We start from the raw sequence: 27,400 nt of genomic DNA, 5'->3' as shown, positions 1-27,400 counted from the left end.
ATTACATCTAACATGGCTAGCTTGTATTATTATTTTAATCAGGTCCATCCTCTGCATGCGAGGAGCACTTCCCAGCATGTACATCCACTGATGTTGTCATCTATCCTGTCTGACTCAGAAAGGACTGATCTGGTAAGCAGAGGGCCACTGCCTATAAAGGAAAACTTCACATTCCCTGAAAAACCTGATGGCCGAAGCTTCCACTACACCTACAGAAAGTTCATTAATGGGGAAATAATGTAAGAGGAGCTGCTCACTTATTCAAAAAGAAATGATACTGTCTACAGCTTCTGCTGCAAATTGTTCTCTAGGAAGTACACAAAATTGGTAACAGAGGGACAGCAAGATTGGGTAAATATAGGTGTGCTACTGTCACATTTAAAACTGTAGAAGGGTAAAATCATGCCAGGCAGACATTGGTATGTTGTAAGCAACACAGCTACAACTAATAAAATTGATAAGGGGCGTGTTAGATTTATAGTGTGCGAATAATCAAGCATTGACAATATTCAATCATATTGGCGGCACCGAGGGGCCCCCAAATCAAATTCTGCTTAGGGCACCATAAAGGCTTGGGCCGGCCCTGCACCTACAGTATATGTTAACTGTAAATAATCATAGGACATTACTTTAAAAGCTCACACAGCTGATGTTGTTTTTCATTTAGTATTTCATTTAATATATAAACTAACATGCTTTAGTTATATAATATGTTATAGTTACATGCTATTTTTTATCATGTTTCTAATTCGATTTATTATTATAATTCTGTTAGCTTTTATTTATTTTATTTTCAAAAGGGAGACTTTTTTTACACATACTTCAATAAAATAAATGGTTTCAATTTTCAATTATAATGAAGTGTTTGCTAAAAAAATTTAAAAAAAATAAAAAATAAATAACCCTTCTGTTTTCACTGATAATTGTGTAATACCGTAAAACCGTGATATTTTCTGAGACGGTTATCATACCGTGAAAATCTCATACCGTTGCAACCCTAATTGTTACATATTTCTAGTGTAAGGTGGTGAAATGTATGACATTTTCACATTTATTTTGCAAAAGAATGTCTTCGAATGTTTTATCTCCTTTAAAAAACAGGGACATTTATTTTCTTTTTGTTTTCTCTTTTTTTTGGCAGAACAAAAGGATGGTGTCTAATTGCCTCACCCTTCCAAAAACTGTTATAGCAGTCATGAGGGGGGAGACAAGGATTTACTGAGTGCACACAGCTGGCTTTGGACTGGAACACAGCCAATGGGAACTCGCAAAACTAGCCAAAGCCATAAGCTAATGTTGTTGCTTTTTTGTTTTGTTTTTTCACCATTGCAAAGAATTACAAAGCAGAATTGGGTCAGGACAAGCCAAAATCTGCATCTGCATGAATTACTGCAGAGGAGAGGGGTGTTTACATGGTTTTCTTGTGACCCTTGCCCCCTCTCGCTATAATAATATTTACAGACATATGTCTAGAGCATATATTCACTAGGGATGTGCACTGTGGTCATTCTGACTGCTTGAGTTAGACAGATAGTAGAGTTCTGTTTATGTTCATTTGCTTAACTGTTGGTAGGTGTGCAACCTGCCTTTTTTTTAGCATCTTTTAAAAATCTCACATTTAAAAAACTTCTTTCCACTGCATCAGTTGCATTTCTTCGTGGTTTGAATGCAACAACGACTTAGATAGTATACGAGGCAGGAGATGAACTACTCACAGAAAAATGAATGGGAGAAACCTCAGTGCTCAATATGGTGGCTGTAGGAATGGTTCAACCTTGCTTTTTTGATAGACTGTTTATTCTAGAACGCACATACACATTACCTTGACTGAAAAATATTTTTGTTCCACAATTTTATCTAGGGGTGTGTAAAAATATAGATTTTTCTGATGCATCGAGATCTTCATTTGAATGATCTCGATACTGATTCTTAAATCTCAAGATCGATCGATCTCTATGTGCAACCCTAATAAATGTTTAGATTGAACTCACCAGTGAATGAATTATGTAGTATAGTGGTAGAATATTCAGCAGCGAGATCATTCACTGCATGTTGACTGTTTTTTGTGTGTCCAAAGACGAGATCCACACAACCGATTTGTCAATAAATGTCTCTTTTAATACGCTTTGTTCTCTACAGTCAGATGTTGATCAAAACAACAACACATTTTTTTTTTTTTTATTCTAATCATGCATAGCACAGATTATATAAAACCATTTGAGTCTCTTTTGAAAACGTGCTTAAAGATGCTGTTTACAGAAATGCTGGATTTTTATGTTTTTTAGCATGTGTTCAACAAATCAATGTGAATACCTGTAAATGGTACAAATTATGCAATTAAACAATTCAAATTTTATTAAATATAATATATGCAATATAATACTATATTTATTAGTTAAATATATTGATTTGTTCATTTTAAAAAGCTAAAATGCGACCAGAATTATAAAAAACTATTCAATATTAAAATTAACCCCCTTTATTATAAAATTAGTAAAAATTAAGATTTTCATATTGTACCTAGTTAAAAGGTCCTATTTATAATCAACAGAATTAGCTGGGAGAGAATGTATTTCATATTTAAGCAAAAGGGATATTATAACTGAAATATACCCATTTGAATTGACATCGAACTGCTGACTTATTAAGAGACATATATTCAGTCCAATAATTGATCCTGAAATGAGCTGCTGGAAACACTGTCAGAGTATTTCAGAACGGTGTTCCAGGCGCATCAACAGACAATTAACACAGGTTAACCGTTAACAGAACCGAAAGTCAGGAAGATCATCCAATTCCTATATTTTGTGAATAAAATCTGCCAACCCTAACCATTAGTGCCTGAAAAGCTCCCCCCCACAACAGCCAGATAGCAGCTAGGGCAAAGTGGCCCATGGCCTTCAAATACTTGTGTTTTCTGGAAGAGAAAAGTTCATGTGTTAATCTGACCTTTGCTTTTATAGCAATAGCGAGATTCTTAGAAAAATCATTCCAGCAGCCCCAGGGCTCAGTAAACAACCTGCCTGCAATTCCCCCTAACCCTCCAGTACTGTCATAAAATAAAACAGCCATGTTATCAGTGAGCTGGGAATAACGGACACAGAGGGTGAAAAAATTGGGGTGGTTGAGAAAGAGACAAAAAGACTAAGCTATAATCAATTCAACTGCAGAGAAAAGCTTACAGATAACCATATAATGCTGAAAACACATTGCTGTTTTTATATAGCATTGTTTACATTGATATACAATTCTTAAGAATCAAATATTTTGTAAAGTGCGTACTTGACTTAATCATGTATGTATGTATATATGTATATATGTATATACGTATATATATATATATATATATATATATATATATATATATATATATATATATACATACATACATACACTACACACATACACACACACACACACAATGTAAATTGACTGGACCATGAAAAGAGGACAATACATACCAAAAAGTGGCCAGTAGAGCCATGCTCTACCAAATGGGCTATAGAAAGATGAGGAATGTATATTAATAAAGTAAACAGCATCAATTTTAATTTCATGTTGACATAGGTTTAAGAATGTCTGTACACTATACTTCACTTTTGTTGCAGACAGGCTTAAAAGCATGACATGCTTTAAGACACTGCATCCAGTCATGCCAGACCACCACATCACAAAACATCTTTTTCTATCCACAGTCCATCAAGATCTACAAAATGTCCAGGCTAAGAGTGAATATACATCACACACATGCACACACTGGGCCATCAGTGATGGTTGCGGGGGAGTGAGGAGCTACATACCGCTTTAATCACTCTGGGAGTAAATACAGGGTGAGAGATCTGAGGTCTGAGACAACATAAGTGGCAACTGAATGACGGATGGTGTGCCTAGCAGAAAGAGAGAAACCTCAGACACAGTTTCAGTGCCAGACAAAGAGCTCTCTATCTCCAACGGCCTTCAAATGTCAAGCCTGATGTCAGAGTTACCTAAAAAGCTAATTAAAAGACGGAGTGGCCCCGCTTCTAAAACAGACTGACAAAGAGTTGGAGCGGGGCTTCAAGCATGAGGTCTTGTCTTGTTTAAGCTGATAATGGTCAGGCCTGATTTGAATGCAAATGAAATGCGAGATGTGAACTCTGAAAACAAGGACACTTTGACGGAGAGTGCGTTCACCCTGCGTGGCCGTATGCAAAGTCATGTTGTATTTTGATGGAACAGTTTGCCTGTTTAACTTCAGCTAACGGAACTTGAATAATTAACAGGCAGTTAAAAGTCAAGTTCAAGCACCCTGTGTATATGAGGACGTTTCAATGACTGAAAGCAACACGTGACATCACATGAGAGAATCTGTAAACACTTTAGCAAAAAACAAAAACTTTCAGTGAAGTTACATTTTCAGTGAAATAATCAATGGAGATAAGATCACTTTTCAAAATCAAATTAAGCTCTCTCTCTCTTTACAAATAATACATACCTGTGTTCATTTATAATGTAATGTTTAAGCAACTCTGGTAAAATACTTTATCAAAATGATAAAAATGCCATGTTGCAAAAATGAGTACACCTTCCTGAAAGTTATAATATAAAATTTAGTAAAATATGCTGTGGTTCTAGTTGAGGGACATTGATAGTACAGTTGGAAGTTCATGGTACCCACAGTGATGTACAGTGGTGGTAAAGTTCTTATAAGGGGACTGAGGTGTGGGGGAATTGTACTTCAATGGCATAATGAACTCACAGATGTAAAGAGAAGATGCCACCCTCACTTCTCAACAACAAATTAGGACAGTTTTTTTTACCCTGACAACAGCCCTAACAATTATCAAAAGCCCCTGCTGCATTCCTATGGATAAACAAGTTAGTATGTAACCCAAACCTCAACCCTATTTAAGCACCTGTGGGGTGCAAGTCGAGCATCACTCCCCATTAAACAGAAAACTCCAGGAGGTCATCCTGCAGGATTGGAAGAGGATGTGCATGGCAATATTTCATGAACAGGGTCAGAGCAGTATTTAAAAGTTATGGAGGACTTTCTAAATACTAAGATATTGTACACTATTTGAATTTATTCAAGGGTGTACTAATTTTTGCAACAGATATCGAAACCATATATTTTGATTATGTTATTAAGTACATGTTACGTACATTTCAATTGTGTCATCTTTGCATAAATTGTAATAGTAATCACTTAGAAATAGAATTATATATTTATGTTCAGAGGGGGTGTACTCATTTATACTGTGTACTAATATATATATATATATATATATATATATATATATATATATATATATATATATACATCCACAGTAAAATTTGTCCTATATTGACATAACCTTAAAGGCTACTCAGCAAGGAAGAAGCCACTGCTCCAAAACCACCATAAAAAAGCCAGACTACAGTTTGCAAGTGCACATGGGGACAAAGATCTTACTTTTTGGAGAAATGTCCTCTGGTCTGATGAAACAAAAAAATGTAATTGTTAGGTCATAATGACTATTGTTATATTTGGAGGAAAAGGGGTGAGGCTTGCAAGCCGAAGAACACCATCACAACTGTGAAGCATGGGGTGTCAGCATCCAGGTTGTGGGGTACTTTGCTGCAGGAGGGAGTAGTGGACTTCAAAAATAGATGGCATCATGAGGAAGGAAAATTATGTGGATATATTGAAGCAACATCTCAAGACATCAGACAGGAAATTATAGCTTGGTCACAAATCGTTTTTTCTAAATGGACAATGACAGCGAGTAAAGACGCTGACTACCACCCCTGGAGTCGTGAGTTTGAATCCAAGGCGTACTGAGTGACTCTAGCCCGGTCTCCGAAACAACCAAATTTACCAGGTTTCTAGGGAGGATAGAGTCACATGGGGCAACCTCCTCATGGTTGCTATATTGTGGTTCTCGTTCTCAGTAGGGCGCATGGTGAATTGTGCGTGGATGCCGCGGAGAATAGCGTGAAGCCTCCACACGCACTATGTCTCAGCTGTAACATGCTCAACAAGCCAAGTGATATGCGGAGGCAACTGAGATTCATCCTCCTCTACCCAGATTGAGGTGAGTCACTATGCCACCATGAGGACTTGGAGCACATTTGGAATTGGGCATTCCAAATTGGGGAGAAAAGTCAAAAAGTAAAAAAAAATATATATATATATATAAATTTGAAGTTATTGGAGTGGTCATCACAAAGTCCTGACCTCAATCCGATGTGTGCGAACAAGGATGCCTACAAACCTGTTCTACCAGTGCCAGTTCTAACGAAAATAATGAAATTTGGGCCAAAATTCCAGCAACTTATTGTGACTACCTAAAACGATAGACCGAATTAAACAATTTAAAAGCAATGCTACCAAATATTAATTAAGTGTATGTAAACTTCTGACCCACCTGGGAATGTGAAAGAAATAAAAACTGAAATAAATCTTTCTCTCTAATATTATTCTGACCTAAGACTGAGCATGTCCGACCTAAGAATGTTTTCTATGTTTAAATGTCAGGAACTGTGTTTCATTTTTGGCTAAAGTGTATGTAAACTTCTGACTTAAGTGTTTGTATGTTTAAAAAGAAGTGTTATATATTGTTGAATAGGTCTAAATTATTAAAATGCAATGAGCAAATGTGTTTCACTCAGATGCCAAACTGCAGTGAGAACTTACAGCAGACTATCCCAATTCAAATGAGGCCAAACACAGCAAAATATGATAAGATCTTAAAATATACATCAAAGAGTGTACATGAAAATACAATGCACAAAAGGGTGCTCTGTGTGTGTGTGTGTGTGTGTGTGTGTGTGTGTGTGTGTGTGTGTGTGTGTGTGTGTGTGAGTGTGTGTGTGTGTGTGTGTGTACACATGTCGGAGGACATCCACATACATGTGCTCATCTAAAGGATTGGGATGCTCCTGAACACTTACACAATATGTATGAATTTTGTAGTCTAATATATTCATTTCCAAAGGCTGGCCATTTTTGACTGGGAACACATATGTAACCAAGTGAAATAAACCCAATAAAATTTAAAGAAAATTGTAATTGTTTTTATTTATTTTTTCCTCCAGATAGCACAGGTGAACAAAGTCAGTGGGTTAAATAAAACATTAAAAAAATCAATTAAATCAATTAAAATGACATCAGGTTCAAATACAAGGGTTAATCGTCAGGTCATTCTCACATTCTCAGTATTTCAATATGAAAAAATAAATAAAAATAGCAATTATATTTTTAAATATACTATATAATATGTCAGATATACTATAATACTGTAAAAGTAATGTGATTCTAAATAGAATCCCCATTGAGAACAATGGGAATAACAAATAAGCCTTTGTATGATATAAATCAGTCATAAATCATTAAAACATACAATAAAAAGAATTCAGGGTCAATTCTCATGTAACATTCAAGACGTATTTTTATAAAATATATTTTATTTAGATTTTGGGGTAACACAGGTGACCTTTTCATGAGATTAACCCAAGTATGATGTTCTTGAATCAACATCTTGTATTGGTCTTGAAATAACATTCCATCAGACAAACATAGCCCTAATCCTAAAAAAAGCTGATTGCATAATGACCAAAACAGTGTTGTGAAGAGTTCTACACATATGTGTTCATAACATAAAAAGACTAGTAGCTGACTATCTGAGAAAATACAAGAAACAACTAGGCTTTTTTAGATATCCTGAGAGAAAAAATGTCCATGTAAACACACACTATGATACAAGGGTTCTGCCAGGGGGTTGACATGCTACTGTTCTATCATTACTCAGCTCTTCAAAACATTGTACAATTTCCTTGCTATGCGGTTGAGAAGTGGTTGCTTACAGGCCAAAGTCAAAAGGTCCCAGTTCCAACTCTGCATGATATTCTAGTACAGCGTTCATCAATTATCGCAGATTGGATCCATTCGGACCACGAGACATCATAACAACGGTTGCCCCATTTCATTGTTTTGAGCAGTATGACAAGTAAACGGGGTGCCAGAGAGTCTTTAGACTACTTTTCAGCTTCATAAATCAGCATGTAACACATTCTTCGTAACAACAAACAGATTTTTGTTCTAATTTTGCGAAAAATAAATCATAGATGGCAACATCTCTGGAAATGTATGGAAATATCCAAAATGCCAACAAACATTTAAATTATTGGTAAGTAGTGTTTCATTATTTAATAGTGAGTCCATTTATTATTAACTATAATGAAAAGTAATCATAATCTCAACTGCATTAATGTCAATTGTTTGTTTGTAGATTCTCCTTTCACACAAAAATGATCTATTCAGACATTTACATTTTCTAAATTCTCTCTCAGTGGATACTCCTGAACCCCCATAGAGTATCTATCCTCAGTCAAAAGGCCTTTTTTTTTATTATTCATATCCAAGTGCACTCAATTGATGAAATGTTTTAATATTTTGGTAAAAGACCCCTCAGATATCACTTCTTTGGCTTCACATCTGTGCCAATATTTTAGTCCCTAGATTGCTTGAGACCAGAAATAATCTTGTCAACTAAATTACTGCAAAAATGTTCACTGACAATGGGTTTTATAGTGTTTAGTCAACAATAACAAAGACAAAATGAAAAAGATGCTTCATGACCATAATTCAACTATTTTAATTAAAAAACAATTATGTTGAACATATGATAAACAATAATGCTGAAAGTTATTAGCTGTGCACAAACGGAAGAAAACATAGTTAGCGTACAAATCTACAGAAACAGGACTTTCCCCAAAAATGAGGACTTCCTTAAAGGCTATCAATAAGAGAAATAAAACACCTACTCTGTGCACAATGAATTTAGCCATTGCCCTCCACTGCTCAGCCCAGGGAGGTTTGGGGTTAAACTCTTGGCTTTGGGGTTTACACCCATCAACACACCTTGACATATCACAAGTTTCTCCCTCTTAGAGAAGTCTGCCCTACTATCAATTTCCACCCTGTTGTATTTCTTCAAAGAGCAAATCTCTTAAAAGATGCCTATGGGGTGTCTATGGCGGGGTCAAGCTGAGTGTCAGAGGAAGTATGGTATAAAGACAGATCAGCAGCTATAACAAACCACACCAAATATACCTGACCAAATATACCTGACTCAGGAATTTCTCACAGAGATCCTTCTCTCAGAATCAGTTCACACAGCTTAACAAAACCAACAAGATCAGTTTCCAAAACAACATGACTCACTTTAGTGACCTTTCAAAATCACTCAGACCAACCCAAGGCTTAATAACCGCATGCACGAACTCAGCTAATAACGAATTATATATTATCCAAAAAGACTGTTTCTTGTTCCAAAAAGAGAATCCACAACATATGAATGTCACGCTGGCTGAATCACTAATTGTTTCAAACAGCACAGTACAAGACTCAAGCATATCACCCCATGCACAATTACGGATAAAATCAAACTTTATTGTTTTAGGTACACACTGTAAGTAGCTAATCGTAGACTAGGAACATCGATTACAAGACCATTCTCCTCTCCAATGGTAGTTATAATCCAAAATACTGTTCTCAAACAAAGTCCTGCATACAGCAATGCGAGAGTTGATTCTTGACAATGTCAATAAACAACATGGAAGTAAGAGCTTGTGGTTGTTTTCCCACTAATTTCATCAGAATAGGAAACATTTGAAAAATAGCTAAACAATAAAGATAGAGATGGCCGTTGGGGAATTGTGGCCAGCAACTGTATTATTTTATTGTGTTTTGTAGTAGTCATCCAATATGTTTTTTTTAATGGCCGGTGCCAATGGTAGCCGATAGGCCGATACAATGCAGAAAACAAACTGCTAAAAAAGAAATAAACTCTGATTCAGCACTACATTTTCACACACAACTTTAACTTGATAAAAAATAATCCCCCAAAAAATATTGTATTTTAAATAGTAGATAGCAGTTTCTTCTGATTTCTATTTAGTCATCAAATTTTAGTAATTGATTTACATATTTTATTATATTTGCCTTTTTATCATTAGACAAGACTGAGGAGAGGCTGGTAGAATACATGCTTTAGAGGTAAATAAATGAGCGCTCCAAAGGATGCTGGATCTGCTGAAGTTGTGTGAGGTTGGTTTATTATGTCTGTTTAAATGAGATATGTGCATATTTGCAGATGGTATATGATATTTGTTTTACTGATATGTGCCTTTTTATCATTAAACAAGACAGTTACATGTTACAGGGAACTGTTGAGAAGAGAGAGGAAGAGTGAAACACACGAGCACTTTAAAATTGAGCTCAGACGCATCTGTCGTGTCTCTGATATGCGGACCGTTTAAAGAAGCAAGAACATGGCATGTATAAAAAATATAATAATAAATAAAAAAAAAGGGATTGGTCGTTTCACAAGCATGCAATTATCTGCACCCTCTTGGCCTTAAGAAACAAATCAGCCAAACAGAAAATGTATCAGCCAATGCCAGCCTCTGCGATATATCATTCGACCACTAGTGTTTTGTTTTTATTTCATGCTTTTGGGTATTGTTTTTTTGTTTGCTAAGGTACATGAACGGTACATGATTATACTATGTTGAATAATACAAAACATTGTGTGGTGATGAACATGATAACTATTCTAAATTGCCCAGAGTGGCTTTGCAGGGTCGAAGTATTTTATTTATTTATATAATTATTTTGGTTTGGTCCCTGCTACCCAATGCCTCATCTTCCTCTTGCAATAGCTCAATTTCTTGCAATTTAATTGCTATTGCTTTTTAATTACCTATCACTTGTTAAAAAGGGCAGACACTTGACAACTGGTCGGTTAGATGTAAAAATATTTTGAAATCAGTTTATGCATGTATGGTTTGTTTGCATACTATGCAAAGATGTATAACTTTGAAGAGCAAGAAGTGTCTATCTTGTAGTGTTTGCTTGTTTTAAATTAGTTCTTGAGTTGCTGAAGTGCTGGAAGGAAAAGAAACTTCGACTTGATGATGATTGTGTTCACATGCTCTAAATTACACCAATTATACTTTATCCAAAAGCATGCAAGATCATGCTAATTTATCGGGGTAAGGCCATACAGTTCCAGCAAAAAAACAACACACAAAGCACTTTTCCACCATTGGGCTGAACGGTTCTGGGCACGGCGAGTAACAGTTCCAGTAGCAAGATTGTAACTGTTGCAGGCCTGGAGATCCCAGCATGGTTAGCTAACTGTACTTAAGACAGAGGAATCGGTGGAAGACTTTACTGACCTGGCGACACCAAACCAGTCACTTGCCCATTTTATTCTATTCCGGATTTCTCAGCACCACAGCGGAAAAATAAACTATAACCATGTCAGTTGCCTGATCTATATGAAACGGCACTGTTAAAGAACCATTTGGCCAGATGGTGGAAAAAGCCTATAGATGTTTGCATATTACCCTAATTTCACTTTGCATGTAAACAACTTTTCTTGCATTATGGCTGCCTGTTCAAATGTAAGCATGTTTATGTTTTGATATCAAAACTGGAGAAAATGTCTCAAGTAAATATGGTTTTCAGGTGTTGTTGGGTTTAAGGAAAAGACTATTTTGAGAATAATAATTGGAGTGATTAACAATTTCTACAAGTTGAATCTAGTTTCTGCTAGCAAAAACAACCATTATTCATTCAAGGAAAGAGACACTAAATGAGCACTCTTGACTGAAGACATTAAATTCGCAATTGTGCCTTGAAATTCCATCGAGACATCTCAGCATGATTATTTTAGTTTGCAGGATTTATTGAACTCCCGCTCGGCTCCTTGTGTTTAGAGATCTATTAAATGTTTCTTTCATGTGTGAATGTCACAGCTTTCAAACGCATCTACATGAGGCCATGTGTGTTTCGGCTGTTGCAGTCCTCAATTTAAAACAAGAAATGTAATTCTAACTGTTGTGCTCAATAAGTTATAAAAGAAGTCAAAGAATTAAGAAGTTGTTAAATTGACCTCTCACCACGACTCAAGGAGTACAGCAGATAAAGGTGGTTCAAATTTCCCACTACCTTGAACTACTATACAACTTGAAAACACTTGCACATAATCTTCTCATCGGCTCAATGCCGAGTGCAATTTTACACCGTGAGGGGACACGATACACGTCCACACACTGAAAAATGTATAAAGCTAATCTTTTATGAAACCTGACTCAGACAAACACTGCTTACATTTGAATCAGAGCTATAATAGGAGTTTGCTGAGGCCTCTAATGATGAAAATCACATAGACTTTATAACATGCAACTTAAAATTGGAGAAGGGAAGGCAACCTCTAATAATTTTTAAACAGTTTGACAATCTATGAGTAATAAATTGTTATATGTGAACTCTTCTTGCAAAATGTCCAATTGCCTTGTCCCAAATGCTGTCGACAGCCCTTGCATTTTACCTCTAAATTCACACTTTGTTGACAAAACACTTTTCCAACATGGGGCAGAACAGTTCTGAGCATGGCGAGCACTGTTTACTATGGTACAAATATACAAACCATTTCCAGCATGGTAAGCTTCCTGTAATCAGATGCTCAGTCCATTTTAATCCAGATTTCAGAGCACCGGTGGAAAAGAAACTGAACCATTACAACGAGCCAGGAATAGTCCGGAACGGCTATATTCTGCAAGAGAAACGTTCCCAATGGTGTACATGCACCTATAATGGCGCATAGGCTGTCAGATATTTGTGATGTCTGCACCAGTATTGGCTTCTCAAAAGGCCACATAACAGTTACAAATTGGCAACTCTTAAAGGGAGAGTTTACCCAAAAATGAAAATGTTCATCATTTACTTACACTCGTGCCATTCTAGATGTTTATAACTTTCTTCTGCTGCACACAAATTAAGATTTTTAGAAGAATATTTCAGCACTGTAGGTCCATACAATGCAAGTGAATGGTGATCAGGCCTTTGAAGCACCAAAAAGCAGATAAAGTCAGCATAAACATAATCCATCAGATTCCAGTCATTTCATCATTATCTTAACACATAAAATGACAAATGGGACACACTATGGTCTTGTGGACCTTATGTACATGGGCAAACAAAGGCCTCAAGTCCATAACAATTCTGATAATTGGAATTGGGCCAATATAAGTCATGATAGTGTTTCTCCAAAAGATTGCTTTACTGATACATTGGGATGTATGGACCAATGTGGCAAATTGTGGCCTTTCAATGCACTTCTATTTCCCAGAAAGGGCAAAATAAGGAAGTGGGTAAACGTTATTTTAGGGTTTAACCATCATAGATCAGGGTGGCTTCAGATACTTGGCCTGCAGTGTGAAATCTTTATGCATATCACACAGGTTACATCCCTCTGAAAGGTCATTAAGGGTCTTTAAGTATCTTTTTAAAGATGATTTAGGAAGAGCAGAGGATCATTGCATAAGACAGGTCGTGAATTACTATCGGGCTAATGGAGGTTTGTAGACTTGATCTTAATCCAACACACCCTGTAGAGCTCTTTCAGACAAGCATTATCACACAGATAATTACTTTCCAACTATGAACAACAGCACAAACACACACAACTACAAGTTACACTTGCACGAATAACCATTTGCTTGGCAATTTCTCAGGAGAGCCATTTAATACACAAACTTTTACTGGGCAAGAAGGGGCGCTGGGAAAATAGCAAAACAAAATTCCCCAAAAGTCCCAAAACAGCATGTTCTCTTCCCAGGAAGGCGCTCCTCTGAGTCTCAAGGTGCTTTCATTTGCATCTCATTCATTTCTAAGTGGTGCTAAGAGACAAGTTTCTAATTAAGCCCCGGCATTCTGGGGAATTTGTTGAGCACTGTCGAACAAACGGGCAGATTAGAGTTGGCAGATGTGAGCGAGCAAGCGAGAGTGAGTGTGAGTGTGAGTGTGAGAGAGAGAGAGAGAGAGAGAGAGAGAGAGAGAGAGAGAGAGAGAGAGCAGGCCTCAGGTCTGTCTCAGTCCCTCAGGAGCCATGCAAACCGTGTAACACTGAAAAGGAGGGGGACTGTCAACACGCTCCAGGTAACTCCTTCCGGCATTGGGAGTAAATTTAACTTTGGTTGCAAGAACGCAACCAAACACTCAAGATGGGTGTGGGAGACTTATAAGGGTGTAAAGTACTTCGTAATTATACTTCATTATTTCGGAATTATTTTGGGGGATTTGTAATTAACTCAAGTGCAATTTAAACTGATTTCATGTACATTTACTGAATTACATTTTCAAATATTATTATTTTTGTATATTTTTTTTTACTTCAAATTTTACTTCGACTTATAGTATAAAGTGGTCAGTGAGCTATGGCACCCAATTTATCACTCTGCTGCTCAGTACTCATTACAATTTTGCAGATCATTTTCTTTCATCTTACTGGACTGAAGCCACCTTTTCACCACATTCAAGAAATTAAATATGATAGACTGAAAAACTGTCATTTCTAATGGAGAGTCATTGAGGAATGCATGGGGCTTAGACCATCTGCACATGTTGAATTTTTTATACAATTTAAGCTTGGGATGCATTGAAATATTTCAAATTGCACAACAAGTGTGACTGCCCGACCAGATGGCATGTATTCATTCGAAACTTAGGGAGCAGTGAGAAACTAGTATTTTTCCTAAACAAAACATATTGATATTCCAGATATGACAACGATGTTTCAGTTCAGCACACTTTAATGAGAAGTTGTATGGCTTATTTTACCGCATCCGTGCTATGTGTGATTAAAATTAATGTTTGATTTAACTTTTTGAAAAGATACTGAAGTAAATGCACACATTTAATTTTGAGGTGCAAGTTATAAAAATATATACAAAAAAAATATATAACTGCACAACTCAGAATGCAAGCTTATTTATTAACCAGGATTTTGGCTTACCAACCTTTTTCAAGCAAAGGCTAGTGAGCCAAAAAGTCAGTTAATAAGTAAGCTTGCATTTTGAGTTGTGTTTGTTTTTCCTGTCCATTAAATTTTTGATCAACATCTTACTGTAAAAAGAAAAGATATTAAAAGTCAAATTATTTAATGAATGTGGAGTGTGTGGATCTCAACTGTGTCATACGCACATTACACGGAAGAAATTATATTTTTAAATTGCAAGCACTTTTCAGCAAAACAAGGCAATTTTCCAGGTATTCAAGTACTTAAATATCTAAAAGCTAAACTCAACCACTTTAAGGACCTTTGCAAACTCTCTACCTAGTGTAGAAACAAATAAAGAGGTCTTGATGTTTGACAAGTAATTTTATTTATGATCACATGGACGGAAAACAAAGTTGCAAATTTCGAAATAGGACAGGAGGTCCTGACATCGCAATTTGATAGCGTCTTCTGCTACGCTACGAATAAAAGTAATTGTGAGCAAATTGACAGTTCGTCACAACAAGGGGAGAAATATTATTGTCATACGAGTGTGTCGGAAACAGTGAAAAGATGGCTTAAACCAATCAAATTGCACTCTTGCACAATTTAATTTCAATGTTATTTGTTCTGCCATATAACAACCTGCTGCAACATCCACTAGCACCATTTTTTATTTATTTTTTCATGATTTGATTCTTGCTAGGGAAAATAAGTTACTTTTAACTTTTTATTTTCTTTTACATTTATTGTATACAAAATATTTGAATTTCAGTAAAATGATATTATCTTCAGAAAGCTGACTAACAGACTACAGCAACAGGTAAATCAAGGTGTGGATGGAGGACCAATAGATCAAGACCCTGTCATGGCCAGCCCAATCTCCAGACCTGAACCCCAATGAAAACCTCTGGAATGTGATCAAGAGGAAGATGGATGGCCACAAGCCATCAAACAAAGCCAAGCTGCTTGAATTTTTGCCCCAGGAGTGGCATAAAGTCACCCAACAGCAATGTGAAAGACTGGTAGAGAGCATGCCAAGACATTAGTATTGTGTTGTTTAAAAATGAATATGAACTTGTTTTCTTTTGAATTAGTTGAGGTCTGAAAACACTGCATCAATATTGACAATATTGTTATTTAGATTTTGGGCGAAATGTTGTCAGAACGTTAATTTGACTCAAAAACATGGTTTTTACTCAAAATGGTAAACCCAGTTAAACTGATATTCTTTTTTCTTCCAGATATAGATATATAGTTCATTTACCAGCCCCCCTTTTAGTCAAAATATTGATATAAAATGGATATGACACAAAGGGAGAGCATAGGAGGTGTGGTCTGGGTGAGCCCAAGAGATGTCAACCCGCCGGCCTCAGGACCAAAATCAGAGCGCAATCTCTGAGCAGCAGAGTGATAAATTGGGTGCCATAGCTCACTGACCACTTTATACTTCCAGCAGCACATCAGCACCACCGCCTGCTGCGATCACGGGCCATTACTGCATATAAGCAGAACACACACGCTGCACAACACTAGACACACTCTCATCAAAAACACAGAGTACAAATGACACTCTGATCTGGACTGGTGAAGTGAAATTGTTTTGCAAACAGGTATACCACAAAAGCAAATATCTGGTGAAATATGCTGGCGGTCACGGTAAGCATACTAACATGGATGGGGAGAGATCTAAAAAGAAAGAAACAGAGATACACTTAATATATATTAAAAAATAATGGACCCCCTGCAAGGAACACTGTGAAGCCATTAAGTGCATCTTAGAAAAATTACCATTTCCATTGTCAGACAATGTGTTGTATTATTCAAAATATAACATGTACTTGTTTCCTTTTCAAACAACACCAAAAAACCAAACCAAACAAAGCAAACCATAACAAACCAAACAAAACATAAAAACAAAACCAATAATCAAAACATAACACTAAGAAAAATAGAAAAAATAAACAAAAAAATACAACAAAAACACATAAAAAAAAAACTTAAAATGAAAAGAAACAAAAAACAAGACATAAGTAAATAATTAAATAAAAACATAACATTTTTAAATAAAATAAAATCTTTTCTTGAAGAAAATATGAGTGGTGTTTGCCCTTGCAAAACTCCTAGTCACAATGTTAGGGGTGTTCTAGAGATTATGAAAGTGCTACTTTAAGAACGTTCCAATGCTGTTGATAGGGGGTTGCTAGGGAGATGCTAGAAAGTTGCTTACTTGCCCAAGTCAAAGTCCCAACACCCAAATCTCCTAAAATACAATATTCTGGTCTTTACATGTAAACCAGTTTAATGTAATTACAGTATATGAGATTTTTTTTTCTGCCGTTTTACTTCACATCAAAATCTTCACTTAGTATGAGCAATAGTAAGAGTGGTGCTTGCCTTAAACACCATTAATTAAATGTATCATGTTTTACGGATGCAAAAATATAATCTCTACAAAAGGCAACCCACATAAAATCTATGAATTTGGAATGGAAATCTGTATTTGAAGGTCTCTTCTGTTCCCAGTTCAGAGGTCAGTGTTTTGCAGAGGAAACAGAAGGAACAGAATGTTCTCACTTAACATCATACTGCTCTCATGTTTCAGATTTGTGTTTATCTGTGCACCCACGTATGCGTAAAAGGGTTTCTTTGTGTCAGATGAATGCAGTATTTATACTTGTAAGAGCAAATAATGTGGACTGTTAAGATTTGAGATTCCATTAATGCATATTCTCTGATGTATGTATCGTTGTTGACTTCATCAACGTGTATGATTGAGGGCAGAGAAATAGTTATGCATACAATGAATTAAATTTAATGTTTTCCTCTGATGGAAACTATGTCAAAACATGCAGGGGAAGAAAATTAAGTTAGGAAATTATTCCTGGGAAATAAGTTCATAGGAATCAAGCTGTTCTTTTCCATATAGTGCAAGTGAAAGGTGCGCACAGCTGTAAAGTATTTCGAGGAAATAACAACTTTCATTGCAGGCAGTTTCAAACAAAAAACTACTGTATGACTAAAAAATTGTCCTGAAAGCACCAGAGAACTTCATAAGTTCATAAGCTCAATCGTCACCTCATCAGACCATAGTGTATTTTTATCATGTTTTAATTGCCATCTTAATGGCATTTGATTAAATGTGATGTGCCTTTTAGCAGTTTCTTCCAATTAGCCACTCTAGAGACTAGGGCTGGGACGATTCATCGACGTAATCGACGTCATCGATTACAGAAATTTGTCGATTTGCATAACCTGCTTCGGTGCGTCGCAATGGAGTAAATAAAATGGCAGCATCCGGTTTAAGCATGGATTCCCCAGATGAACAAGCTGCAGCTAAAACAACCTCGGCCACGGTCATCTAAAGCGTGGAAGTATTTTAGCCAGAGACCCAACAATGTGGTGCTGTGTAAGATATATAAATTGGAAATGGCTTATCACAGTAGTAAAACCGTCATGAACGAACATTTGAAGCGAAAGCAACCCGGAGCGCTCGTTAAGGCGGCAGCACCGTAAGTCCTGTTTACTTTTTGTCCCCACCCACCCAAACATGACATATTAGTATTACAACACGTGTTTCTGTTAGTAGCAGTCATTTAAAATATATTTTCTAAATGTTTCCTCATCGCCCACATGTTAAAAGTAATTTCTGCACCGATGCTAACGTAACTTTACACCAGGTGTCATCTAATTTTCTTATTTGTCCATTTTACATTTTCGGTTTCGGTTTACTTTAACAGTCCTGTATGAGTGAGAAAATGGCGTAAACTTAAAATCTCTCCAAAATAAAGTCAAATAACTTGTTTAATTCAAGTAAAATGAAAGTGCAATCTACATTTAGCAATCAAACAATTAAAATTCAAGTCACTTTCAGGAGAAATAAAACATTGTGCAAAATTTAGTTTAGCAGTCCAACATAAAATCTACAACACAAAATTGATCAAATATACATTCAGAATCTCATCACGGTTTGGATCATTTAGGAAAAACCATGATGGCAGCCACACCACACCAATGTGAGCGGTTAGTCAGGAACTGAATTCTCTGGTGACTCCGGTGATGAATATTTAATGAGTGTGTTTGTATTGCAAACAGCTTACCCAGTATTGATGGAAATTATTTCAATCAGCGGGTTCTTCCTAATCTTTGGCAAATCCAAGCGTGCTCCTCCCAAACGCTTGCCTTTCTCCTTCTTCTGACCCAGCAGACGCACGGAGTGACCTTCAAACCAAACACAAACAAACCTGTCATTACACTGCCAAATAAGAGCGGAACAGAAACTAGAGAAATGGGACAGAATTATACCACCACAAGCAATTCAAACGGATGGGAGAATGGATGAATAAAGATTGGTGATAAATAGAAGACAGAATAAAGAATTTTGTTCCATTCCAATATAATTACACGTAAGGTTTAGGCCACAAGAGATTTGCCATGTGGTGTCATTTCCCCAGTATGCCAAGCATCGCTATTCAGCTGTGAGCAAGTGTGGTGTCTGCTGCATACCGATTGAGCCCAGAACATATGGAGGAACGGACGGGGCAGATATTGAGAGGTGGCTGTGAATGCATCCTGATTCATTCATATTTTAGACGAGAGAAACAATGAAAAATCCTGAAGCTCTTCAGATGTTCCCACTGCATACAGACCTTGATTTTAAAACACAATGCAGCTGAAATGAACTCCAAGAGATTCCAAGAGATGCCTCAGGTGGCAATAGCAACAATGAGAAAAAAGTAGAGAAGATAATGAGAACTCTGAGGATTGCACATTCTCACAGAAATGGCATCCAAAACACAACCACCAGGACACACTCCAGCATTATTTTAGAGTCAACACCCATTATTCACACCACAATGCTTAGGCATTCACTTTTGTGCAGCTGACGGCTCATTATTAGATGTAAAATAAAATAACAACAAGATCTTTGACAAGAAGCCAGAAGTCTTATGCCTGAATGGCATTAATGCACAAAAGCTTGCACAGAAGCATTTTGGGAAAATATTGATTGTTTGCTAGTAGCAATTCTGAAAGGCCTTGAGAGGGCCAGACCATTTTCTTGTGTTTTTGCTCAGATATTCTAAAACGAACATGAACAATCAGAGAAAGGAGGTAGTAAGCTCATTAAAAGCTCCATCACACAGTATTACAGACGATCAAGTTGATCAATGCGATCAAGTTCCGCTGTAGCTGATAGTGTTGGACTTTGAAACTAAGCCTCCAGCCCTGAGCTCGGCAAAAGACGCTCAAAACAAAATGAAAATGAAGCTAAAGTGTCTTAAAAGTGACACAAAATGACAGGGTTGCTTCAGTAAATTTGCTTTTCATGTCAGTTTGCATTTAAAACACTATTGGTTAGGGTTGGGCATTGGTTAAAGGTACAGGATGCCTGTTTTGTTCAGAGCTCATTTATATTTTTTAACACTATTGGTTTGGTTTAGGTTAAAGATGTGGGTTAGGGAGGTATGTTTTACTCATTAAAACATCCATCTGACAATTACCTTAAAATAATTATTTGATTACACCATAATTTCACTCGCTTTTGGCGCTCTCCTGACCATTTAACTGGGAAACGTGTATTGAAGCATGATATTTCGGTTTGCAAAAAAGTCGTTATTGCTACGGAAATTTTATGAGACCAGGCTGTGTAACTGTCATGAGCTCGGCTCATGAATATTAATTAAATAATGTAACATTGGCCATTAGCCCTTGCCTGAAAGACAGATAAGTGGGCACTAGCCATACTAGATTATTACTTGCCATGTTTGTTCAAAGTCCCAGTTCACTGCAGAAGTGATTGGTTGGCAGAGGCTTCTTCTGGGTTTCAAAGTCATTGCTTTATGAGATGGTCTATAATATTTTCTTTGCATATTAAGAGCATAAAATTGGCCTCTTAATGCATAGTTTATTCAGAAATATGTTTAATAAAAGCAAAAAACTATGGATATATTGTATATATATGTATATATATATAGATATATATATATATATATATATATATATATATATATATATACATACACACACACACACTTTTTATTTTACGCACATTGAATATGTAATAATTAAATAAACAGACTGAGGGGACCAGTTGTTTATTATTATGGAATAGCATACAACATAATTTTAAGGGCAAGCATTAGCTTCTTAGCACCTCCTAATATTCAATACTTTGGGTGCAGTGCACTCACGTATTGCACACCCAAAAACTACAATGCTGTCTTAATTAACTCACTTTAATTTCATTACAAACCTGTGAGCTGAACAATTTGTGATTAATCTTACAAATCAAAATAATCCAGTTCCTGAGTTCAACTCATGTAAGCAGTTTACAACTTATTTAAATCTCTCAATTTCACATAAAGCTGGCTAAAAAAGGCGCCACTGTTATGTTATTTTATGGACGTAGTCACAATGAACCTTCTTTATATGTTAAGTTGTTACATGAAAATGAGTTTTTTTAGCCCATGTCAGATTTACAGGTGAAGTATGTAATTGCTGCACTACTAGTGTCACCAAAGGGAATTACAAAAATAAAGTGTGTTTTCAAACAAACTTTTATGATAGCCCTTAGTCACAACGCCCTTTCGCACACCGTGATTCCCTATGAACAAACAGGCCATACTAAGTAAAAGGTTATAAAGATTTAATATACATCTATTTCATGCAGGTGTATTTTCAGAGGTTTCTTGGGATTTACAGCATAAGCATGTAACATAGCCACATAGTACAAAATGTTAAAACATGTCCCCATGTACAAAAGAATGTTTTATTGTTTATTTGTCATAGTGTTTTAATAGTATGTTTAACATGTTCTCATAAGTATTTTAAAACTGCATGATTAAGAACTGTGCAACCACCTGTCACGTGAGAGGTCACATGACAGGAAGGAAGTGAGTAGTAATGGATAAAAAGGAGCCAAGATGGCATGTTATGGAAGGCTAAGTGGTATCACCTATCCCTGGGTTATGCTTTGAATCTAGAGTACTTCTGTGGATTATACCATGTGGATATACTTGCCTTTGCCAGGACAATTTGCACTGTAGATTATAGTCACCTCCTTCACAAATGTAAAATCTGTATATACTCTGTGTTCATTATAACAGTCTGTGGATACGTTTTAAAACTGTGAAGTGTTTGTTGTCTGCTGTTTTGATTGATTCATACAGTAAACAAAGAAAAAAAATATACACGGTTCGAGATACAGACACACAAACATCACTTTAGAGGATGAACTGATGCAACTTCAACCATAAGACATGGGATTCTTCATATGCCATTGACTGAAACTTGGATTTAGGATAGACCTCACCGAAATTACCAGACATTTGGACTGTGATGCACCTCACTGACCTCTGCCTGCATCACCTCGGTCTAATGATGGACTGCACTCTTGAAATGGAATACATAGACTATCAATTAATTGCCAACAAAACCCTTCATCAGCCAACTAACAAGGACAATTGCATCTATGTGAACTTCTGCAGTTAATCCAGGATGGACTTCAAAGACATTGGTGATTAATCTTACAGTTCATATAAAATCTTTGTTTAAACACTGACCTTTAACCCTTACTTAGTTTAATCATTTTAAACCATGACTTGCACTATACATAAGTAATATTGGCATTATATTCATGATGTTAGCCAGAGGGGAACTGGCTTTTTCCCAAGGTTATTTTTCTCCATTAATCAACATTTTATGGAGTTTTGTGTTCCTTGCCACAGTCTCCTACGGCTTGTTCACTGGGGTTATAAATACAATTATTATTTAATTACTTATTTTTAAACACAATTCAAAGTCGGATATTATCAAACTACACAATGATGACTAAACATTATAGAGATTTGCAAAATTTTCTGTAAAGCTGCTTTGAAACAATGTGTGTTGTTCACACGTCCGATCCTAACATGGCATCATGTGACTCCCCTTGTTTTCTGCTGTTATACTTTTGTACATATACCTTCAACTGGTATTTCTCATTTGTCTCTCTTTTATTTTCACATAAGCACACTTACTCAAACTATATCAGTATCCTGATTGAACTATGTAACCCGGTCAAGAGGCCGATCATTACAAGTGTTTTTAGTGTACTGTGATTTAAACATTGATATATTTTATTCGCTTGTTTCTACTTCATCTGCACTGAACTTAAAAAAATTGTGATTCTGCTTCTTTATGTTCTCCATCAGTTTTAAATAAAATATTGTTCACAAATACCACAAATGAAATGATTTATATGAATAGCATTTGCGATAAAGTTGGGCGGTTGCATCAAAGCAGGTAGTAAGACTAGTGAAAAAAGACTGCCATGTAATGTTTTAGTCTGTGGGATGGTTAAGTAGTAATGTGGCCAGTTAGATCATTATTTTGATTTCAAGTCATTGGAAAAGAGGCCAGACTCGGTACGGAGATTGGTTCCCTGTTTCCCCAGCTGAACTTTGTGTCTGCCATGAGAAGAAGCAAGGTGGAAAAGGGGTAAGTGTGCTGTTTGCCGGGCTGTGATGTCAACTAAACTTTATTTGCCATTATATAAAAAGGAAGAGCTGTTTGACAAGTCAGGCCAAAACTACCCATTTCAGTAAGAAATGGGTAAACACACCAAAGAAAACTGTCCTCGTCAAAGCTGTTCACCCTCCTCATACAAAGCTATCATTTGGAATTTAGGGTATCATATGACAACTCATATTGACTATTTCTATAGTGCTTATATATGCATGACAACCCCTCAATCACTTTAAAAATAGTGATCTGGACATTTTGCTAAACCTCATTTGTGTCTCAACTAAGGAAAAAGTTATGAGGTTTGAATCGAAATCAGGATAAGTAAATTATGACAATCTTAGTTTTTTGGCGGGTGAAGTTGAACTCTATTTTTGAGGCCTACCTCAAACAGTGCCACCACTTTTATTTGTTTTGCAGAATATCTGCTCAATCAAGAAAAAATATGCACCAAATCCATTTTGGGTCTCTTCAAATAAAGTGTTGAGTAGCAATCTATAGTGACTTCTAAGAATGAGTGTGCCATTGTTGGACAATATTCATAAGCATGTTTACTGAAGCTGACCTGAGGTGGTAATATTTTATTTATTTATTTTTAATCATTTTGAGACAGAGACTGATAACACTGCAGTGCCTGACCTCCTTTTGCTTTATAAATTGAACAAGACATAAACCAATTTAATCCATAAAACCCTATAAGATCTACAAAACATTAGACCCTGCCCTGTCTGGATGAATCAGGTTCGAGAAAGAACGGCCATAGAGAGAAAACTGATGACAACGAACTCTAATAAATTGACTTTTGCACTGTGCCTTTTATATAAAGAAGCCGTGGAGACAAATCTGATAACAAGTCAGCTAATGCATCTCATCGTGTTAAAGGTTCACGCGGCTATCCTATTCGCCTGCACACATCATGGGTGAGATTTAATTACATCACTTGATTTCTGCATCCAGACACACGTGTAATCAAATCTGCTAAATTATTCATACAACCGTCTATATGCAAATAACTGCTTGTAAAAAAGAGAAAAGATCCAAGGCAGACGTATAACATGTAATTTTCTGACTCACTGGCTCTGTGGAGTCATAGATCTAAAGGATTTGTTCTCATGTTTGGCTCGGTCCTCTGGGAAACAGAACAGGAGGACAATGATGTCATAAAGAGAAAGGTGCATCCTCACAAAGGAGCCAAAAAGAATGTTAAATTATTTGTTTTTGTTTTTTAAAAGAAAAAAAGGGACTGAAACAAGATATCCGTAAGTCCATTTTAGTTTTCCCTACATTTTTCACAATAATTTCCCACTTAGTTCTGGGAAAAGAGAATAATCTAAAGCCAAGCGCACACTACATGACTTGCAATCAGTGTCCTGTGCACACTTAACAACTCACTATAAACTGGTGCACAATTTCTCTTATTTATACTTACATTTAATCTTATCTAAACATAGTGAAATACCTTTACTAACTGACAGATGTGTGCGTTTCATCGTGCAGTTCAATAATTACGTTTTCAAACAGTTACTGTCTGTGATATATTATGAATATTATAATTCACAAACACAAATGTACATTTGTTTCTCTGGGGAAAAAGATCTCAGCAAATGTATCTGGAACGATTATTTTATTTAGCTCCTTTAAAATCTTGTAATGCAGACTACTCAATCTCTGATCCATTAGTGTTTCTGAGCAGCTGTCAGTCAGAATGATTTTGAATGAGCAGCCACTGATGGTGTCTGAGCGAGTAATTTATATCCCGTCTACCCTAAAAACATCCATTCTCTTGAACTGATATCAGCCCCCTGTCAGTCTCTTCTGATGCAGAGCATCAGTCTTCACAGTTACTTCAGCTTTTCGCGCCGGAATCAAAAGAGAAGCAATTCCACTTGTGTTGATATAAATGTAAGTCAAAGTGTGCTTGAGGCACCGAAAGAGCCTTGCTGTTATGACAAACCGAACACGTTTCTCAGTAATTAAAGAACATAAATATTTGTCAGACACCTCAATAGCATTGGTTTTTGTATTCAAAAAGCACTTTTTAGAAAATGTCTAGCAAATTGCCCACACCTATGCTGTAAAAAAAAAAAAAATTCCTGATAAATTTACGATTAAAAAAACTGGCATCTGTGGTTGCCAGAAATTCACCTTAAAAAATACGGTAACCACATTTCAGGCTTTAAGAAACATAACTATTCCAATAAAAAATAATGAAATGGAATGGGTCATGCTGGGAATTCTGGGAACGCCAGATTATTGTTTTTTACCATAATTTTAACAATAATTTACCGTAAAAAGTGCATGTACTCTCTAGTTAAACATAATATAAATGTTTTCTGTTAATTATACAGAAATTCATACTTTACATTAAAAATATATATATTTTTACAAAATGTTACCATAAAAATACATGTAATGTCTTTTTAAATATATTTTAAAATGTTACCGTACATTTTAAGGTAACCACGTTTACAAAATAACATTTTTTTTCTTTAAATTACGATTACTTTTTTTTTACAGTGTACCACATAGTTACATGAAAGCAGCTAAAAGTGAAAACTTTTTTACATTGTATTAGCTGATGACATGAGGGCAATAACAATTGAAGGTGTGATTTTTTTAAAACAGCCATTTTGTCCTGAGTGTGCCTAAAAATGTCTGGAAATGCAGCTCACTAAGTTTTGCAAAAAGTCCTAAGTGTGTAACCAGCTACATTCAAAAAGTACATTAAAAGTAGCCTAACATTACAAATGCTACTCCCTTTGACAAGTGTTCAAGCAGTACACCTTCGAAAGCAGACGTGCGGATAATGTTCCAAGGCCAAAACAACAAAAGGCTTCTCTCAGCAGCTAATTTGACCACTGATGTGAATCTGTTCTTCCTTTAAAAGATTTTTCCTCATTTTTAAGCATGCTCTCTATATGTCCCTCTCCAACGGCTACAGTCTTGCACTGTGGGGGGTGAGACATGTTTTCATCTCTTTTATGGTGCTGTAGTTTGATCAAGTGAACGGGCAGAGGTTCTGGTCAGCCTCTGGCCAGGAGAGCAGTTCTTTCAATCTGCCTTTCATCCTAATGCACACAGCGGGAGGTGGAGGAGGGTTTCACCTTCACAGCTCTTATTAGATAAAGAGAGACCCAGAACAAGAGAGAAATTTCACATTTCTAGACACAATTTGACTAACCTTCGGTGCTGAGGGCATTGTGTAGTTGTTTGCTGTAATTAGTCAAAGTTTTTTTTTTTTCCTGAACCATACATAGAAACTTAGTCAAGGTTTCTTGCACTAATACTCAAATTTTTGTTTTACACAAAAAATGTCCACCCCTTCTCTGAGTCTGATATTCTACTGAACTTATAAATTACCTTCTGGTATGAGAAGATCATCTCATTGAAAAATGGAAAGATTAACTAATAAATTATGAAAGTTTTAAAAATAACGTATGGCAGAAAAGTGTGAAAAAGTGCAAAAAATGAAACATTGAAAAACAACAAAAAGTATGAAAGATAAAAAGTACAAAACATATAAAAAAAGAACTAAAGAATAAAAGTATGGAAGAAAAAGTATAAAAGTTCAAAGGGAAAGAACAAGAAAAAATTATGAAATAAAGGATGAAAGTACAAAAGAAGAAAAAGAGCAATAGAACGTACAAAAAAGTATGAAAATATGAAGGTACAAAATAAAAAGGAATGATAGAAAGTACAATTGTATGAAAGTATAAGCTACAAAAGAAAGAATGAAACTATGAAAAAGAACAGAAGCACAAAATAAATTGCTAAAGAAAGAATTAATGAAATAACGAAGGAACAAACAAAAGAGCCTACACAATAAATCCTGACCAGCTTTATTCTGCTGCAGGTCTAACACACACAAATCAAACCTACCTCTGTAATAACGCTGAAAATTTGTGTTATAACAATATTAAAGGTGGAGAGAACAGCTCCTGACGTGCGGTCCCCTTTTGTCTAAAGCCATCTTAAGAGTGAATGTTCAAGGTCAGCACTGGTACACAAACACATGGGGCTCATATAACTTATTCTTTGTCTCTCGCTGGTGCTCCAGGTCTGTGCTGCAATGATGGGCCTGGCAGATT

General features: G+C 36.1%; 1 protein-coding gene across 1 annotated transcript in view; it reads right to left on the bottom strand.

Annotated features, from left to right (window-relative positions):
* LOC127655601 (threonylcarbamoyladenosine tRNA methylthiotransferase-like) overlaps positions 1-27,400 on the bottom strand; it is a 483,546-nt gene that overhangs the window by 265,428 nt on the left and 190,718 nt on the right. The window contains exon 7 of the mRNA XM_052143491.1: positions 18,911-19,031. Within this exon, the coding sequence (XP_051999451.1) occupies positions 18,911-19,031 (121 nt within the window). The remainder of the gene's footprint in view (positions 1-18,910; positions 19,032-27,400) is intronic.

Source organism: Xyrauchen texanus, chromosome 15 (genome assembly GCF_025860055.1).
Source record: "Xyrauchen texanus isolate HMW12.3.18 chromosome 15, RBS_HiC_50CHRs, whole genome shotgun sequence".
In the NCBI taxonomy this organism is placed as follows: domain Eukaryota; kingdom Metazoa; phylum Chordata; class Actinopteri; order Cypriniformes; family Catostomidae; genus Xyrauchen; species Xyrauchen texanus.
Note: the sequence above shows the minus strand (reverse complement) of the source record. Positions and strands in the feature narration are given on the sequence as shown.